A 21,135-nucleotide genomic window follows, 5' to 3' on the forward strand; every position below is an offset into this window, starting at 1 on the left:
GTTGTTTGTCCTTTTTTTTTTTTTTTTTTTTTTTCTTCTAAGATCATGTAATATTCTTGAAGAAAGACCAGAATTTAAGGGCATCAAATAAAACTGTGTTAACACATAACAAACAGTACAATCAGAACAATGACTTTCAGAATAGTAAGTTTCAACATCAACAACAAAAAAGCTGTGTTCTTGACATTCTAATTAATGGGTTTTTAGGTAAAAAGGAATTTGTAATTAATAAGAAAGACTCAAGGTATTTTAATTTGATTCCAAGTAAGGACTGAACTATGCTGAATGATCATGGAAGTATAAATGGTAATTTTCCTCCCATTTGACAGGAAAAGTTATATTACATGTACTAAGTAGCTAGCAAGAGGATTGGACAAACTGGGGCTTTGTTTTCTGGAAAAGTAGACACTCCTTTCACAAAAGTAATCAACAAAATTAAATCTTTGAGATATCACATGAAGAAGAGACATCTTGGCTATTCATGTCAAGGACTAGGTCGAGGATACTATGCAACTGAAAAGACTGGAACTAAAAATATTTTATTTATTTATTTATTTATTTATTCTAGACTGAAATTATTCTCTGATGTTCTGTTAGGATACAGGAATATCATAGGAGTTTAAAGTAACTCATATCCACACAGTATCCTTTAAAGACTTTTTAGAGTGTGAAATATCAATAGCTAGAAAAGGCATTGTATTATTAGGAATTGTGTATTTGTGCTTTTGAATTTCATAAAATGTGATTCCATTAAAAAACTGTTTAATCTCTGCACAATTTACAAATCTGATGGGGTATATTGGGTTATACCTGGTATATTTTATTCCAAAACTTGAAACAGAACAGCAAAGAAAATAAAACCAGTTTGAAGATCTTTGATATGAAATTTACCATGCAACAACATTTTTTCTGGCCTAGACGACCTAATGCTTGGTTCCTGTCCCCCTCTCAATATCTCATTGCCTGAAAAGTGCTTACAAAGTTGAATGAAATCAAATAAGAACCACATTGAATTAATATAACTATGGCATAAGAAACAGATAAGAAAAGGATACTAGCCTTTAATATAATTGATAATATGTGTGAAGAAAGAGGATGACGTGTTCCTGGTTGATGAGCAGAACAGTGAATCTATATATTTAAAGAAAAAAAATGAATAAAGCAGGGAGACCTAAATATGGAGACAAGCCTCTGCTCACTAGGAGCTAAATAGAACCGAAATTGTCATTACTACTGTCATTGCAGGAGGTAATGGAAGATTCATCAATTGAAATTTAGACTATGAGAATAAAATCTAAGAAACAATATTATCCTTTTAGAAGTTTGTCAATTAAGTCTTTTCCATCCATCTCAATTTATCATGATTCTGAAAACTATACATATTCTTCAGTTTGTTTCCTCTGTCTGAAAGCAGCCAAATTCTGTTTTTCTTGTCTCATATTACTGCAAGTTTTCCGAGGGATGGTGCATTCTTTCAGCATTCTTTCATCATTTTCCAAATGACATCCATTGTGGTCGTGCATAGGGTGGGAACACTGTGTGCTGACCAGGGTTTTTTGTTTTGTTTTGTTTGTTTTGTTTTAGTTCTATTTTTATGTTAAGTATTAGAGGAAATATTCTAGCTTATAATGGAAAGTCTTGTTAAAAGTAATCCTTCACTTCTTTATTTACCTCATTGTCAGTGTTTTATTAATAATCAGAACACAAAGTCAGATATTGAAAATAAAATATATTATTTTTTTTCCTTACTTTTTTATGTGAAGGCATGTGTTATTTAATTCTTTGTAGGGATTTAGGATTTTTTAAGTTTTTAGGATTATTTATTTAATTTAAAATGTATCCAGGAATGTCTCCTTAAATATAAGAGTTTGAATCTGATTTAATTCTAGTTTCCTATTGGCATAGCCTGGATGATTTCATTTAAGGGTGCTTCTGATTTAGCTCATTTTATGTGGAGAATTGACTCAGAAGCCAAAACCACAAGTTTAGCAATACATCAGGATATGTCAAAAACCATCAGCTTAACTGAAATGTTTAAAATTATTTTTATCCATGGGTGTTTCATGTTTAGGGCAGTTAAATCTCCTCAGAAACCATGCGAAAGGTGAATTCATTTAGTTATTAATGTCTGTAAGAAATTATGAATGAAAGCAAAAAGGAACATGAATCCTGAAAAGAGTTTTGGAGCATTTCATGAAGCGTTTTTCTGAAGATCATCTGGCAAACAGATTCAAGTGTGAATCACAGAATGTGGTCCTTTACATCATTATGCTGACAAGTGGTTCTTCAGTACTGAGTGGTATCCTGTGGAGCTGAAAATGTTCCAGTAGGATTTGCCCAGTGAATCAAACATGTTGTAATTGGATTTGCTACTTCTTTACAATAAAAAGCAAATGCCAGAAGGCAAGTATTTTTTGTTTTTACTGTGTATGTGTGTTGGTCTTTTTAATTAGCAAAATATTTATGAAAAAAGACATGGTTTTAGTCATAAGTTTCAATATTTCAAATTCTCTTAAAAATAAATAATTGTCATAGTTAAAGAAAGCTAAAATTAAATATATATATCTTTATTTTAATGTGCATAGAGCAGTATACCACCAGAGATCTAACAATCTCTTATCATCTCAGCATCTGTTTACTAAATTGATTTTTTTATTTTATTATTACTATTATTATTTTTGTCTAAATATAATTGCTAAAGCTGTTGAAGGACTGCAGAAAATGAACATATTTACTTCTAATGTCAAGTTCTCAGATAGAACATTTCAACTTTTCTTTAGCTCAGAAACGTCTGGACTGAAGTATGGCAGAATAGTTTGTGAAAAAGAACATAATATAATCCTTAATTTACCAGTGTTTAGATAAAAACATGTAGATATGCCTACTTCATTTTCTCACGGAGAAGAAAAGAAAAAGTAGGAGTATCTGTATCTCTTGTCTATGAAACTGTACAAGAACTTTTATTCTTCAGTTAATAACATGCGGAGTCTTCCACTAGAAGAGGAGATCCCACACTGACTTGGGAAAAATTTTTAAGGATAAATCACTTTTGGAGAATCTACTGGAGCTCCTGTGTATGTGTGTGTCAGTGCAATATTATCCATTACACCTTTGGGGAATTTGAGTAGATTCCAAAAGTCTCCTTTAAGTTTTGTTTATTTCCTTTTGATGTCCCTGATTTAATTTTAATATTCTTCTAGTTCCAGCTGAAAGCCAGTAACATAAGAATTTATATGGGCTCCACCCCTATCTTAACCAGCACTTCCAAAGGTCACTGCCACAGAATGAAAGCTATCTGTCCAAGTCCTGCCTACCAGAAGTTTATCCATCCCCACAGAGCTATGCTCTGTTGATAGAAATAGTGTAGGTGATGCTTTCTTTGCCCCAGAGACTTTTTGGATGGGATGTGTTGCCTTTAGCAGGCTGTTTCTAAAAGGGCTCCAAGGAATTGAAGTTGGAAGACTTAGGCTTCCTTCTCCTACGGGCATGACTGAAGTGTCTGAAGCTTCACTTTCAGCTCTGCATCATATGATTGATAGAAGAGAGTGAAATAATGATTTCATGTTTTTCAAATCATGAGAATCTTTGTCCACAGCAGAGGTAGCAGTCACCTAAGGGAAGACAAATATAGACCCAGAAATAATGAGCTGGTTTCAGCTGCATGTATGTCTGGGAAACTGCAGATCAATAACCAATTGCTCAGCTCTAAAAATACTGGTGGACCAGGCCTGAAAAGGGCAATAGACTGGCTATCTCCTCTTGTATATTCATAGACACTAGCAAATAAGTATTTTGCAGCTAGCTATATAAGACAAAATTCAGAAAGAATATGAACACCAATAGTCACTGGCTTTAATTCTGGCTCCTTGTTGGTCTACTCATGTCTTTTGGTAATTAAAATAGTTCCACTGAAGGAATGAGAACAAACAAGATATACCGTGGTTTAAGATTGTAAAGCAGGTAATATGTCTCTCCGTACTGTCTATATTATCTTTAGCTGAACAGGGAATGAATCTCCCATTTGTTTTCTTCAGCCACGGTAGGAAATCTCATCATTCAGCTTTGACCTTTCCCCTCATTTAAAACAAATGTCCTGCCTTTCCCTACATTCCTACATACTTTTGATACTAGTGATAGGATTTTAAAAATAAATATCACAATTTGATATTTTAAAAGATGTTTCATTTCTCTAGTATGTACAGACTTCTGCCAACTGCTTGTTGGGCATTGAAAGCTCAGTTTTTTGTCATCTGAAATGTCAATAGGGTTTTTTCTGTATTGCCACAGATACTCTAGTAAAGTGATGGGGTGTTAATATACTGCCTAAAAAGACAATCAGCACACCATTATAAAGCAATAGCAATGACTGTATTTCTAGTCAGTCAGCTCTACATTGATTAAAATCCACAGACTTAAAGGCACTAATAAACTAACAAATTAATTTCTCTAAAGCTATTTTGTTCATGTATAACTGACAGATAATTACTCTGGCAATTCTATATAATAGTTCGAAGTCCTTCCCTAATGGTATCATTTCATATTTACAAAATGAAATAAATAATGTCCCAATTAGAATAAAATGAAATTTATGTCACATTCATAACATATAAGTAATTGCTCTCCAAGTAAGTGAAGTGCTGGGTGACTAGTGAAGACACACGTAGCTGTTAATATGTTAATATGCAATACCAGTCAATATGATTTGGTCAAATGTCACATCAAGATGTGCGTTAAAGGACACACTTCTCAAGGTTAAGTAATAGCTTTTAAAATAACTAGTCATGCACAGACTAGCAAGGCTGTTGTTGACATAGCTCTAATTAATTGACTGAAGATATTACATTTTAGATGTTAGCTCTTCTAGCCAGAGTATAATTAAATTTGGCATACTTGTTAGATGTAGCAGTCCAAATTATCAAAAACACAATGTGTGAAAGGCATAAAGTCAAAAAAGACTCAATTAAAATATTTAGTTTCAGTACAAATAAAGCTAAAAATATTAAATGCTAAACTAATTAAAAAAAAAAAGAAAAAAGAAAAAAGAAAGAAAATCACGCAAAAACGAAACAACAACAACAAAAAACCATAAGCTCAGAGGTATTATTGAAAAGGTGACCTGAGCAGGACTGGTATCCACTCCCATAAATAAATAAAAAATGCAAGATGCATAGGTGGCATATGAAAACAGCGATATTCAGTAAAATACAAAGTTTAAATAACAACATTTTTTTTTCATTTTTTTAGTTCCCACTATTGTTTTTTACCAACTCAGCAAAATGTTACTGTTATAGTAGTGACCTACCCTGTGCTAATCTGCAATCAAGAACCCCACATAGCTGGAGCTAAATATACCATATTTATTCTTAAAAGTTTAATATGCCTTTTTCTGGTGTCATCACATAAAATTCTTAAAACATGTGAAGAATGGAAAACTTACATACAATATATCTTGGCACTGATTGGAAATAATTAAATCATGGATAAAAAAGCAATGAAAATGGTAAAGAGTTTCTAACATAACAAATCTGTACGAAATATTGTTTTCTATGTGAAATTCACGAAGTGTAAGAAGCAGCAAGTATAAGATTAAGTCTACCATTTTGCACACAATGAAAGATTGTATCAATTGCTCTATTGATATTACAAAAATAAGCAAATAAATAAATAAATTGTTTAAGTTTCAAAACAAAACAATTGCTACATTTAAGTATCAAGACAAAAAAAAAAGAAAACATATACATTAAATAAAGTAGTGAATGTATGTATGTGTGTTGCGGGGGGGGGGGGGCTGCTAATTGCTTGAGGGTTATACAAGCATTATAGCTTAAGTGTCTACCACATTGGGTGGGGCCTAAAGTGTCCAATGAAAAAGAGTTACTATCAAAACAACACTGATGCACGAAAGAAAACTCACATCATGTGAGGCCTCTGCTTGAGACAAGAATCGTGTTTCAGAAACTGGATAATAATTAATTTGATTATCTCACGTGAATTGTTCTATTTTTCTGTTGTTGTTTATTTGATATTATAAAAACAAGCAAAGACAACACAAAATTTCAGAAAAGGAGTTACCTTTGAAATGACCATTCATTTTCAAGATTTTGTTTCATTCTTTCATTATTGTTTCTGCACAATACTTTTAAGGACAGAAAGAACTGTTTTCCTCAGGAGTCAGTTTCAAAATCCTGCAGTAAAACAGGATCAAGTACATATATATGTATTAGATGATTCTAATAATATCTAGTTAACATCTACCTTGTTACTATGTTTTGGTATGTTTTTATTCCCTAATTGTAAGACTTTTCTTATATAAAGTTGTTGTTATTGTTGTTGTTATTATTATTATTGATAATGGTTTGTTAAAAAATTAAACTGTTTTGTCCTTATTCTTCAGCTAACAGTAATTATCCTCATTATCTCTCATTCTATATACATTAATATTTTAGAAGGCTGTTATTTCACTCTTATTTTTTCCATCAGCATACAAATTACTTCATGATATCCCAGAGGTTGGATATTTAGAACCTTTTCCTCTTCCTATTATTATTCTTGAAATGTTAGGCAGTAAAAGGTATTATTTTGTAATGCAATGACATGGTCATAATTCATAATAAATTACTGTTATTATGACATTGGGAATAAAAAACCAAGTCAGACTACCAGGACATCTAAAGCTAATATCCAGTTTCAAATGGTGTCAGGATTTCATCTGGGGACAATACTAGAACAAACCAAAGTACTCCACCACTTTGTACCAAGAGGTAAATCTGTCCCTAGTGTAGAGGAAAATCATGGGTTTCACTGGATATAAAAGGAAAATACTGCTTTGAAAACTGTAGCCTACTTATTACAACCACAATTGATATTGTCATTGCTCTGTTCTCAATATCAGTCTTTATTAAACCAGTGTAATCCAACACAAGTGAGAGAGAGTGAAGATGTACTACTTCCTGAAGAATAGGACAGGAGCAGAAATATGGTCCCGATTTCTCGTATTCCCTTGCGAAATTATTAGTGAGAACTCATTTGTTCATCTATGAAAATACATTTGTCTTCTTTTTAATGAGGGATTATTCTATTAAGAATTTGTCTATTTTTTTCATAGTATTATATTACCTAAAAGCTCTGTTCTTTTACTAATCCTCCATTCTGCTACATATTATAGCTATAACACAGACTACAAGGTCATTTCATTTACAATAACCTTACAATTAGGGGAATACAAGAAACAACTGAGAGGGGAAGACAGATGAGTACCAGACAACACTAGTCACTGTGATAGGCAGCAGACTCAGCACAGAACTGCCTTAAAAACTGTGAACTCTTTTTTTTCCTTTAAGTAGGTAATACTGTTTGTTGTTGTTATTGCTGTTGTTTTAAAGAAAGATAAGAAATAAGAAATTAGTTTCTGGTTATTTTGTAAGAGTTACTTCTGAGAGTGAGTTGAAGTTTGGAGAATAGAAAGAAGGCAATTGTTTGCAGCTATTGGGTTTATAAAGAATGGCAACTTATGCTGGCCAAAAGCTGGAGGCAGTGTCTAAATGCCAGATGAGTAGGAAGATGCTGGAAGTAAATGTGCTCTGAAATGTCTTGAAAGTAATGGCAAATTGAATATGTTTGATGTAGCAGAGAAGGGGAAAACAGAAAGACATACAATTCTGAATTTCCTTACATAGCTTTATGTTTTCTTTGTTTGTTTGTTTGTTTTTTAATAATTTGTTCAGCATCTGTATTTTCAATTAAAATCACATTATACACATAACAAATAGTGTGCAACATCTCAAAATTTGAAAATATTTATTTTTCTACAATATGTCAGAGATGCTGAGTAGAGGGGAAAGATCACCTCTCTTGACCTGCTGAGACACTTTGCCTAATGTAGCCTAGAACATCATTAGCCTTCTTAGTGGCCAGGGCACATTGATGACTCATTTTCAACTCGGTGTCCATCAGGACCCGCGGGTTCATTTCTGCAAAGCTCCTTTCCAGATGGGTGGCCCCCAGCTTTTTCTGGTATCTGGGTTTGTTCCTCCCCAGTTGCAGGAATGTACTGAAATGCAATGACCGTCCATTTTCAAGATTTTATACTGAGCAAATTAGTTCTTAGCACTAAATGCACCCATTGTAAAAAGAAACTCCACGGCATAACACTTGCTCAAGCTTTATTTGAGAAACAAGCTGAGCTTTTGTTGACATTGTCTTCCATGTGGCAAACACTATTCTTACAGACTTAGGATAATTAGTAATTTTCCACAGCAAACTGAAACAAGAGAGTACACAAGTCACACCCCTTCCATTCAAATCTCATCTTGCACTGTTATAGCTTTTGAAGTTGAAAAACAAAATGTATACAGAACTGGAACCAACATTCTAACTTCTACAATTCTATATGTCTTACTGTTAAAACTCCTTTATCTTTTTCTCAGTAATCATATAGACACAGATTACATTTTAACAGAATTAAGTTTAACATCATATCAAATCTGGAAGGAAAGGAATAAATGTCTACATGACATCTCTGTTATTTTAAGCAATTACAATATTTTCCTTTGCAAAAGACAGGTGTTGATAGCTCTATTATTAAACCGTGATTTTAAAAGACATATAAATTTGTATGTTATCCTGAATAGATAAATGGTTTATGGATTTTTCAGGCCTAAATTAAAAGCAGCCATATATATATATAAATATATGTGTATATTTCCAGTGTGTTGTACAAACTGACTGCCATGAGATAAATTCATAAACCAGACTTTGTTCTTGCATACTAAATGCTATTCTTCCTGGCTAAAGACTTGAAGAAAATTTCTAGATCCATTGCCAAGTAAGGTTTTAAGAAGTGAATGTGTGGCAAGGGTTTTCAGAATTCTCCTCTTTGCCTCTTAGAAGATGGTGATTATCAACTGACAATTGCACTTTATTTAAAATTCAGTTTTATTTATTGTGCCAAAAATCACAGGAAAGAACATAATAGCATATAGTTTGTGCAAAGACATGCTTTTCTACATGGTACCATAGTTCCTTTGGCATTTTTGTCAGTGTTTTGCTGACTTGGGAAAGAGGAAAGAAGAGGTTAAAAAAACAACAACAACAAAAAAACGGCTCCGGCACCACTCTGTTTCAGTTGTCAGTCATCATGGCCACTGAGGGTAGTCATGCACCCTTCAGGCAGTTCTGTAACTACTGCTCAAAATGAGCCCTGTCTAAGTAGAAACATACAATTATCCCAATCAAATTATTCCTAGGCTACACAATGCAATTACCCAGCTTAATTTGAAGATGAATTAATTGGAGGATGATTTTCCTTTTTTTGCATAAAAAGTCCCTGTCTAGGATATTCATAAAGGCAAGTTAAACACTTGACTTTCATGCCAGAGTCTCTAAAAGTATCTCAATTTTAATTGGAAACAGACTTTGTTTCAACTCTTTCCTTTTAGGAAGAGGAAGAGGTTTTAACATTGCAAATCAGCTCTTACATTAGCACAGAATGTATAAGTAAAAGTAAGAAGACAAAAGAAGACAAAAGTGATGCCTTTGTGAAACTTTGTCTAAGGTCTTTTTTTTTTTTTTTTTCCTTCTCCTCTTTGACAGATGAAAATTGATTGAAGAGAGGCTTCAGCATGAATTGTTCCACTTTGCTATGTCTCATGCTGACAGTGGTTCAGCTTTGGCTTTGCTCTCCAACCACACATAACCACAGTGCCCAAAACACAGATCAGTCTTTCACAACAGTTCGAAGAGTAAAGCGTGCCTGGATATGGGAGCCACTTTTTGTAACTGAGGAACAGACCTCAAGGATGCCTGTGTATGTTGGACAGGTATGGTAAGTCATGATGCAAGGATAGTGCAAGGTTAGATTTAAAGTGCTGATTATCATCTTACTGCCTTGACTTGGAAGATCAACCATCCTCATTGACCTGGAAATATCAAGAAATATACAAAAAGTGCTGGGGTAGCTGTAATAAGACAGCACAACATAACTTTACTGCAACCTGATTTAGGGTCAGAGAACTCCCTGGGCCATGGCCCAGTCAGGTCATGGCCCCCAGGTCATGGCCCCCAGGTCATGGCTCCACTGTCAAGGAAACACCACTCACATCCTGTTACTAAAACTAAATCTGTGCAGAGTAGCTGAAGGTACCAAGCTGAAATTTTTCTGTCTTCTAAATGAAAGTTAAGGATTCATTTATCAACATTTGGCAACTTGCTTGTGCTATTTTTGGCACTTCATCAAAGAAGCCATAGTGAGTGCAGTTTACAAACAGTATTTAGCATGATTTTCTATTACACTAAGTAGCAGCTGATTTACCCCTCATTAATTTTTAATGAAGCAGATTAATACTAAATCCTTTTACCACTGAGAAACTACAGGAATCTGCATGGTTCATTAGATTAACATAGCTTTAGCACAACGAGCAATTATTTTTCACCCTCCTTTAAAAATGTGCTTTAAGATAATTGTGATGAGACTTTATCTACTCCTTATTTTCCCTTTCTACTTACTATTATTATTATTATTTATTATTATTATTTATTTTTGTAAGCTAGAAGTAATTGTAATCTTGAGATCTAGTTTTCTTTTCTTTAAGGCACTTTCTAGATGAATGAACCAAAATAAGTTTAACTGCTAACTAACTAGCACTAAAATTTAATTGGGCCCAAAGGGTGAGGTGCTCAAAATTCATTAATTACTTTTTTGCAACCCCTTCAAAGTAACTGCTATGGAAGTGTGATGTCTTACTTCTAAAAGAACAAGTATAGACATAGTCATTTAAAAAAAATAAAAAAGTCATTATTACTTTTCCCATATCTGGAAAGCATTGTTTCCCATAAAAAAAATGTCATAAATGCCATACATTTTCATGCTGTTGTAGATAATTTTCATAATCTTGTGTTTCTATTTCTCACAGGTAAACTATGGGTAATTTTAATTGAGGATTATTGTTCATTTAGTGCAGTCTAACCATTGTCTAAATCAGACACATTTACTTGTGGCTTTCTGTGAAGTACAATATGCTCTGTTTTCAATAAGTAAATTGACATTCTATGATCAACTTTATAGTAAATAAGGTCCAGGAGGAAACTCCATCAACAATGACACGGGTAGACAGTCTCTGTTAGTCACTAAGCCTTATCACAAGGCTTCTGCTTATCTGCAGTTAGATTCAGAGCTTAATCTTCAAATTTCATTTAACATAGACTCATGAATTCTTTTCCATTACCATGTTTGAGAAAAAGATGTGTCCATCAGTACTGCAGTGTAAAATAGATGAAGACAATACATAACTTCTTGTCCCAGTTCTCATTTACAAAGAAAAGACCACTTATTATATTATCTATTATAAAACAAACAAACAAACAAAATACACAAGCTGAGAACCTTCTGTATACTTTCCCAGGATATGTCATTTATTAGAGATCTCTCATTTATTATCGTTAATGTCATGAAAATATGTTGGACATAATTATACTAAGCGAAATGGTTCATCCTAGGTTATGTCTAAACACCCAGTCCCAGTCAGGCTTCCAGGCTTTCAGTCCCTAAGGGTTTGATACACTCTGTGATCGTATCTCAACCATATCTTAAGGTAAAGATCTAGATATTCATTATCTTTCCCATGTCCTGGTGTTCATGACGAGGAAACCATGATTTATGGTTTCTAAAAAAGAATCTGTGGTGCCCCTTAACCAGCTGTCATTCTTGGATGATGTTTAAACGAATGGGACCAAACCACTCATAAAGGGGTCCTGCCCTCTAGGTTCACCCTATAAAGGTGAACTTGTCCCATGTTTCAAACAAAATTACATATGTTGAAAGCTTTTGGCTTTAAGTTGTTTATATTTTAGAGAGTTTAAACACCATAACACTGAAAATTATTTATCTTGTGTTTGAAAGGGAAATTATCACTGCATAATTTAGGGCTTGAGTACTTTGGCAGGATTCAACACAAGAACTCAAAACTGTGTTCCTCATATCTCAGAGCATGTCCCAACCTCATTTTGAATAAACTATCCAGTTGATGCATACAAAAAATTAAACAATTCAAAATAACCAGTCATTGTTCCAAGGAAAAGCTAAAATGATTTGTTTTTCAACTTCAGCATCTGTCACAAAATATTTTGAGTGAATATAATGGAGAAATGTGCCATAGCTAATTCTTTCTCAGTATGTGACCTCATATTCTACACTGATCTGTAGGGTCAATAAGAATGAAACAAAACAGGAAAGTTATTTAAGTAAACACATAGACATATCACTTACATTTAAAGCATTCCACTTAGTAGAATAAGCAAGGTGGATACATATTTATTTATTTTTTTAATTGAATTTTAAATTTTTATCCAGGTCCTTAAATATTTTTTCTAAGCATGAAATAAATAAATAAACAAACGTCAGAGAAATAATATGATGGAAGTTGATGTTCGCAAAAAAACTCAAATGTAGATTACTGGCACATTAAAAGGTTCAGTTACTGCTATCGCAAAAGTGATGTTGCATATCATTAGCATTAACAGAACAATTATGTTGACATGAACAAATGCAGCTGAACCACAGTGGTCTCCAGGGCTCAGCTTCATCAGAGGAATCATCATCATAAAGCTCATCTTAGCAAAATAACAGAGGATGCAGATCTTCCAGGAAGGAATTACAAAATATGTCAATTTATTTCAGAATAAATAATATAGATTTATACCACAGAACGGCTTTTCATCTCTTTAATATTTCAACAGAATTGGAACACCACTCTCTCATATTCACACCAGGTATTGCTGAGTATAAAAACAATATATGTATATATAAAACTTATAAAGTACACTTATCATTTATAATAATAAAGAATTTAGATAATGTTTTAAGGTCCTTTGCCTTGTTTTCAGCAGAAGCTTGTGGGAGCTGATAAACCAATGATCTAAAGTACGTATTTAACATTAATTCCTTTCACTTCTGGTTTTTTCACTTACAGCTGAAATCAGATTTAGACAAACACGATGGCAACTTACAATACATTTTGACTGGGGAAGGAGCTGGAAGCATTTTTATCATTGATGAATATAATGGCAAAATTTATGCGATACAAAAGGTGGATCGAGAAGAGAAACCCTTCTATATTCTAAGAGCACAGGCACTTAACAGGAACACTCGTCTTCCTGTTGAACCTGAATCAGAATTTATTATCAAGGTTCGAGATATCAATGATCACGAACCACAGTTCTTGGATGGACCTTATGTGGCTACTGTTCCAGAGATGTCACCTGAAGGTACGACGTGCCATAAACCAAAGTCTTACATGTATCAGAGTCCTTTTACAGATTCTGGATTCATGCTTGTATTGAATATAGAAACCTGTATTTTCCTTCAGTGGCATAGCTTTGAAATAGGTACTTGTTTAAAAATACAGCACCACACTTCAGAATAGATAGACGACTGTAACCAGCTGGTACTGCAAATGAGATTTTAGGCAGACAGAATTCACTGCTTTTTCAATCAGTATAGCACCCTAGTCTCTAGAAAATTGTTCAATGTATTATTATTATTATAACCTGTCAGCTCTTCAGACTTCTACTGCCGTGAAAGAAAAGTAGCATGCACTTAAAGGCCTCTAACCTAAGTTGACTCTTTAAGCACACAAATAAGCTTGGCTGAACAGCACTCAACAGCCTCCTTCAGTCTCCTCTGATTCTGCTTAATAATTAAACAATAGGCTTTTATTATGCCCTATCTAGTATAAATTATACTGTACTGTAACTGGAGAAGAGTCAAATTCACATGACAAGCACTCATGATTTCCCCACAAATATAGGGATAGTTTCCTTCCTGTAAGTAATGGGTTCAGAACAGGAATGAAGCAGGCTGATGTGATGACCATCCTCATATCTTGTATGATGCCTACCTATTTACACAGCCAAGCCCCTTTCCCCATTGGAAAGCTTCTCTTTGTTTGGATTAGACGGTGGGCAATAAAGCAGTCTTTCAGTTTCATAAGCACAAAAATTGCACAAGAATTTTCCTGTCAAAAGTGATGACTTAACCTCTGCACCACTTCTTCCACATATCTATACATAAAAAGAAGACTTGGACTATGTACCTGGAAACTTAGTACAACAAATATGAAGCAAAGTTTGCTTTGTGACTACAACAATATGGATATAATAATATAGATACAATAATATAGATATAATAATATAATATATATAATATAATATAATATAATATAATATTTATAGATTTATATTATATTATATATTATATATAATATAAATATAATAATATAATAAGTGTCCACAATAATATAGAACAGTTTATTGTTTAGAATTATCTGGATATTTTTATCTGGGATTACACAGATCTGGGTCTTTGATAATGCTTTTTTTTTTTTTCCCCATGTGATTCACTATTATTGATAAGACACTAGATCTCTTATAAAAAATCAATTTTAAATAGCTGATAATATAATATGGCTCAATTTACACTCACCCAAATCTATAACCTTTCATAGAACCATATCAAGAATTCAATTCTGAAATCCTTCTATTTTATCTTCCTGTCTTAATGACAAGTTCCTGTCTTAATGATGAGAGGATGATTGTATGGAAAAAAAAAAAAAAAAAAGGAAAAAAATAATAAAAAGAAGTCAGCTAGGGTAGTACTTACGGATCAAAGCAACAGTAGCATTCTCTTTCCATATACCTGTTTGCCACCTCAATTCACCAATAAGCAGTTGACAGACGAGAAGCTTCAATCTGTATTGACTTGAGCTGCCTATAACTGACAATCTAAAAATAGAAGGTTCAGCAGTCTTTATCAAATCTCCTATCATCTACGGTATCTTTAAATTCCTAAAGTACTACATCACTTCAACATGATTGATTAAACTTTTTTTATTATTATTATTTTAATAAAAAGATCCCACTAAAATATGAAAATCAGAAGTAACACCGTTCTCCCAATTTGTCACAATGTGTAAAAAAATAAAACAACATCTCTGTGTGCCTCCCCTCTTAGACACAGACTTCTTTAGATAGTAAACTCATAGACTTGCAATTAACCATTATATAACATGAATTTAGGATGGTCCTATGGATCTTCAAATATTTTCTACACTCCCTCTATGTTTGGCTTCTCTAGCACTAATGCTATTGTTATTTTAGAGATTACTTTTCATCTACTTCTTCTGCGTAGATACTAGTACACAACAGGCTGTACTGGGTGTATGAGGCAAGGTTTTAGTAGCAGGTGTGCCACCTACAGAGGTGGCTTCTGTGGGAAGGTTCCAGAAACTGTCCCGGGTTAGATAAGAACCAGTTACATCCAGCTCCAAGAGGGACCTGTTGCTGGCAAAGCTGAGCCAGTCAGCAATTCTAGTTGTGCCTCTGTGAGATCAGATTTAAGAAACGAAAAATCTGCTGTGCAGCAGCATATGGGAGAGAGTGAAAAAATGTAGAGAGGAACAACCCTACAGACTCCACGGTCAGTGCAGAAGGAGGGCAGGTGATGCTTCAGGCTCCAGAGCAGAAGTTCCCCTGTGGCCTGTGGAAAGGCCCCTGGTGGAGCAGGCTGTCCCCCTGCAGCCCATGGGTCCCACATGGAGCAGATCTCCATGCTGCAGCCTGTGGAGGAGCCCCCAGTGGAGCAGGTGGACGTGGCCTGGAGGAGGCTGCGGCCCATGGAGAGCCTCCAGTGGAGAGCAGGCGAAAGGACTGTATCCTGTGGGACAGATCCCATACTGGAGCAGAGGAAGTGAGTGAGGAAGGGGGAGCAGCAGCGACAAGGCATTATGGACTGACCACAATCCCCATTCCCCTTTGCATCTTGAGAAGAGGACATAGAAGACAGTGGATATCGTGGAAGGTGTTTTTAGTTTGCTTTTAGTTCTCATTGCTCTAGACTGCTATATGTACTCTGTATATAGGTAATAAATTACATTAATTTCCCTTATGCCAAGTTTGTTTTGTCTGTGGTGGTAGGTGAGTGATCTCCCTGTCCTTATATCAGCCTTTTCTTTCATCATATTTTCGCCCCCTGTTCTGTTGGAGATGCGGCATGAGAGAACATCTGTATGGTGCTCAGCTACCTACCCATGTTAAACCAAGACACTGGCATACTAAAGTGTATTTCAGACATATAGAGTATAAATGGAATGGTATATACTTGTATACACCCTGATAGTTCCAGTACGTGAAACAGCTGAGCCACACCATGCAGTCCTCTCTCGGCTTGCTTACCCTGCCTCTCCAAGTACTGCACTTCTGAAGTGAAAGCTCATTTGATGTATATCTTAAAGCATTAATCCTTAGAAGGAAATTTCTAACTTCCCAATGGACAGGAACAGTAACCAATCAAAATTGCAGTGCTTTTCTCCCAGTAAAACAGAATCTCCTTCTGCATAGTAAGGACATAGACTGGAATTACTTTAAATGGCGTAGTGCAATAGAGAGTCTTGGTCTTTGCTCCATTTCAGAGCTCTCTAATGGCATTTCAGCTCAATTATATTGGACCTGGGATCTTGTAGAAATTTTCTTATGAAAAAACTTGCTCAGGAAGCATGGTCCATGCTTGGAAAAGCAGTTCACAGTTACTGAGCTTTTTGTCTGGAACTAATAAAGCAAAGAGAGAATAATTCACAGCTGGTCATGTATTACTTGCCTCAGAGAACCACAGAAAAACATAAAACAGGCATAGATAATTTGGCTAAAGTTAGGTACAAATATCTATATGTATACTAATGTGACAACAAATTAGAATATATTTTATTTCTTTCTTAGCTCTCTTTTATCTTCAGTACTAAATTTTATTAGGATTTTAAATGCAAGAGTCACAGTGAATGAAAAGAGTGTCAGCAAATGGACTCTTCTAAGAGTACAGAACTGCAGTTTTCCCTCAGGCATTCTGTACAGTTTTACATTAAGTGCCTCCCATATAGCTGTTAAAAGTGTACAAATGCAGTATATCTGATGGAATGGTTGAGTCAGATGCAGTAATATATCAGTACTTACTGTTTTAGTAGATTTCAAGCTCTAGTTAGAAAAATGAGTAACTATTTTTTATACAGTGGCCTTCTAGTTTACCTAATGGGTTGCAATATATAAGTGACACAATTAATATTTTGATCAAAAAAGGTAAAACCAACACTAAAGGAGTGTAAAGTAAATCTTATATAGCGATCAGAAAAAAAAATAATGTAATTTGCTTTAAATAGAACCTAATGAAAAGCACAGAATGTGTAAATATGTTTACTATGCAGCTTACGACATTTATGTAGACATACAACACATATTTGGGGCTAAACTTTATATCAATGTCACACAGACTCACATATTCAGAAAATGCATGTTCAAAAGCTCACAGGTAGATTTAGTTAATTTGTCTCTGACATATAGCAGTTTTCACATAAATTATGTGAAACTATATTGTAGTTAGGCTGTCAATTATATAATTGCTGTCATTATATAATGGCTGGAATTTCGAGAGGTGGTCTTGTTTATTTGTTTGTTCAGAAAAATAAATAAACAAATATTTTTTTATGTGGTCAATTTTTCTCTTCCCAGCCATGGAATTAAAAAAATGGCTGAACTTTCTTTTCAGAGTTATTGGGTACATTAATATTACTGCTTTAATTTCTATCATTCAAACACAAATGTCTAGGTAAAAGCATAGTTCCATTTGGCAAATGGTTTGGTTTTTTTTTTTTTTTTTTTTGATATGGGTTAAATGTACAAAGAAATAGAGGTTTCATGGCAGTGAAAGACTAAAAAATGGAGAAAAAAAAAAAAAAAGTTTTCCAAATCTGGGCAACATTTTTCTTCTGCTCCCTTCATAGTCCATATTTAATTTAGAAGCTCATACACTGATCATGAAGTATTTGTCCCTTGCCAGCTTCATCTTTCCATTATGCTGCTTCTCCCTGAGCCTACCTGGGCAAATTCCATCCTTCTCCCTTCTGTGATACTATGGAAGAGTTAACAAGCAAGCAAAAAAAAATAAAAATGTATTCTGGGGCCTAGAGAAGCACCAAATGCCATTTTAGTTTCAACATTTCTTTCTAATGGACAGAAACTGTAGAAAATGAATCTGTCTTTAAATGTTTGAGACTCAAGGAGCTGTAACAATAACCTTGCAGTCCTTCATTCTGTTGTTGTTGTTCTATCTCGTTAAATATGGTGCTGTAAACAAGTCAATTTCTGAACATGGTTGTTGGTACCTTGCTTGGGTTTCTTTATTAGAAAACTGCATTTATAACAGGCTGGATATTGTATTATCCACAGTGATCAGTTCCTTTCTAGCACTCACTCAATTTGTTTTTAAACAAGTGCATTATAGTCATACTAAAATGCCTTAAAGGTTGAATTTTCAGTATTAGTTAATACAGAACAGTTTTCTGTAGATTGCAGTTGATGTGGACTTAGTAGCAGTGTAGCCGAGTGTTTTCATTTAGTTTATCTTTTGCCATTGATAAAGAATATTGTTATTTCTGAAGTACATATGCCTCAACAAATAATGTATTTGTTTTTCTGCTAATAATTATTGACTTGTAGTTTGACCATAAAAAGATTCAGATCTAATTCCTTTAACTCCATCATTTCTTTTCTCCTCCAGCATAACTATACATAGATTTTTAATATATGTAATATAGATTAGTATGTATTACATCTCTAAGCAGGTGCAAACATGAACAAATGCCAGATTTTTTAAAAAAGTAGATTGATTTCCAGCTTTTTCTCACAGAAAGTGATATTTGTGTTGTGCAGAACCTAGATAAGGAAAAAAAAAAAAAAAGAGAGAGACAAAAATAAAGTTTACCTTATGAAATTATGCTACAGTAAATAATACCTTTCAAAGAATGATCATCAATAATGGTACCATGAATTTTCTGCCAATCTTTTTTTATAGGATATAGCCAGCTTTCAGTTAGAGATGAAATCAAGCTCTGCGGATTGATTCTGTTGTGCATTCTGCCATGGAAAATGCTCATTAAAGACTCAAAAATATAAAACGTTATCAGAGCCTTGTCATACTTCTTGGCTGCTTTGCTTGCTAACAAGTAATTTCTTTCAGTCAGGTAGTGAGCCTGCTGGTGACAAAGTCACTTCTTTTCTTATTCCTAAAGAAAAGTTCCATAAAATACTTAGCAGAATATTCAAGGGGAGGTGAAACAACTTGTTCTGCTTCATTTACATGCCAAAAATTAGGGGAAAAGGCATAAGATGTACAATTTTAAGCAATATATAGACAGTGCTGAAAAGTTGTATGTTATTTCATTTTAATTGAAAATCTGAATGCGTCAAAATAGTTGCTGATGAAATATTTTCCATTTCTGATGATGGATTTTAGAAGGTGTCATTTACTGCAAATTTTCAGGAGGGCTTGATAATATAACTGATGTATTAAAATGTCATTAAAGAGCTTGTGCTGTGTAATTATGAAATAATTTATACAAGATGAAAAACACTGAAGAGAAACAATAGAAAAGAATGAGAGGACAAGAGGCATAAGCAACAATTTAAAATAGCCCTGTAGATAATTCCAGAGAAATGCAATAAGTAACTTCAATATGTGTTTGTAGACATTGAATAAATATAATCCATTTTATTTTTTCTTTGAGGTACTTCAGTTGCACAGGTAACAGCTACTGATGGTGATGATCCTTCTTATGGGAATAGTGCCCGTCTGATTTACAGTCTCATTCAGGGTCAGCCTTATTTCTCTGTGGAGCCAAAGACAGGTACTACAGAATGATCTTGTCACCTGAAAAATAAATAAATAAATCATAAACTAACATAAAGTAGATGCAAGCAAATATTTCTTTCTTCATTTCAGCAAAAATATCAACTGATATCACCGTACATTTTTGCATTTTTGCATAACTCCTAGATTTAAACAAATAAATAAATCATTACTTTCTATCCCAAGGGAAGCTGAGATTACACTCTTTTTAGAGAAGGAAAAATTTAGTTAGCAAATTATCTTGTGAAAGAAAAGAGTTAGATTCTGAGTACCCTATCCAACAAGTGGACCCAGAGAGACACACTTTTGACTTAGCAGCTCTAAGACTCACTATGTGACCATTTCTACCTCTATGTAGTTGGAGAAACCACAGATATGTGACATCTCTTCAAAATCTCGATTTCTGGGGAAGTAGGATGATTACATGTAGTAGAGGAGGTATATGGTGTGTTCTGCTCCCTGTAACTCAAAGAATGAATCTGTAACACAGTGTAGATGTTCCCATGAGTATTAATTTCCAGCATTAGGACAGGTGTGCTGTGCATAGTGTAGACTGTAAATCCACAACTGTGACCAATGTTCCATTTTATACCCATATTATATAGTCAGATATTGGGAAAAAAAACATGACTACTATATGTCAGGGGTATAAAAAATTACTTTTTATTTTCAGGGGTCATCAGAATGGCTTCCCAAATGGATAGAGAAACAAAAGATCAGTATTTGGTCATCATCCAAGCCAAAGATATGGTTGGACAAGCTGGGGCATTTTCAGCAACAGCTACAGTAACCATCAATCTCTCTGACATGAATGACAATCCACCTAAATTTGAAGAGAGTGAGTATAAGCTTCTTACAGTAGTTGAAGACTTTAGGCAACTTAGATCTACTGTAGCTCTGTTAAGTTCAATGATATTTTTTATTATTATTTTTTTTTCTGAACAAGTCTGTGCTTTGTTTTCAGCAAACAAAAAATAAAGATAAAAAACCTGAATGGAACAGAAAACCCACCACTATCAAAGGACCTCAGGCCTTCTGTTTTTATCATGAGGCTTTGGAGATAAATGTCTTACTAAATTGCTATACATATATTTTGCCCTCAGCAATAGGATACAACTCTCCTCTCCTCTCCTCTCCTCTCCTCTCCTCTCCTCTCCTCTCCTCTCCTCTCCTCTCCTCTCCTCTCCTCTCCTCTCCTCTCCTCTCCTCTCCTCTCCTCTCCTCTCCTCCTCTCCTCTCCTCTCCCTTTTTTTTTGTTGTTGTTTTGTTTTCTTTTCTTTTTAATATTTATTTATTTATTTATTTAGGAAGGTATTGTGAGCTTTTGACAAATTATGTGACAGTCTGTCCAGGGAGTTTGTTGCCGATGTGGGAGATGGGCTGGTAGGAAAAACTGATGAAATGTGTTTGGA

General features: G+C 34.2%; 1 protein-coding gene across 14 annotated transcripts in view; it reads left to right on the top strand.

The window, feature by feature from the left end:
* The window catches only part of CDH19 (cadherin 19), a 116,148-nt gene that overhangs the window by 66,866 nt on the left and 28,147 nt on the right, over positions 1-21,135 (top strand). For 9 of the 14 annotated variants that reach the window (XM_040549801.1, XM_040549804.1, XM_040549805.1 and 6 more), the window contains 4 exons: positions 9,592-9,818; positions 12,966-13,260; positions 19,602-19,721; positions 20,397-20,561. In XM_040549801.1, coding sequence (XP_040405735.1) covers positions 9,621-9,818; positions 12,966-13,260; positions 19,602-19,721; positions 20,397-20,561 — 778 coding nt within the window. In that variant the 5' untranslated portion in view covers positions 9,592-9,620. Of the gene's footprint in view, positions 1-8,815; positions 8,893-9,591; positions 9,824-12,965; positions 13,261-13,431; positions 15,851-19,601; positions 19,722-20,396; positions 20,562-21,135 lie in introns of those variants that run through there. The other 5 variants (XM_040549806.1, XM_040549807.1, XM_040549810.1 and 2 more) reach the window with 5 other exon arrangements.

The sequence above is a fragment of the Cygnus olor genome, chromosome 2 (genome assembly GCF_009769625.2).
Source record: "Cygnus olor isolate bCygOlo1 chromosome 2, bCygOlo1.pri.v2, whole genome shotgun sequence".
In the NCBI taxonomy this organism is placed as follows: domain Eukaryota; kingdom Metazoa; phylum Chordata; class Aves; order Anseriformes; family Anatidae; genus Cygnus; species Cygnus olor.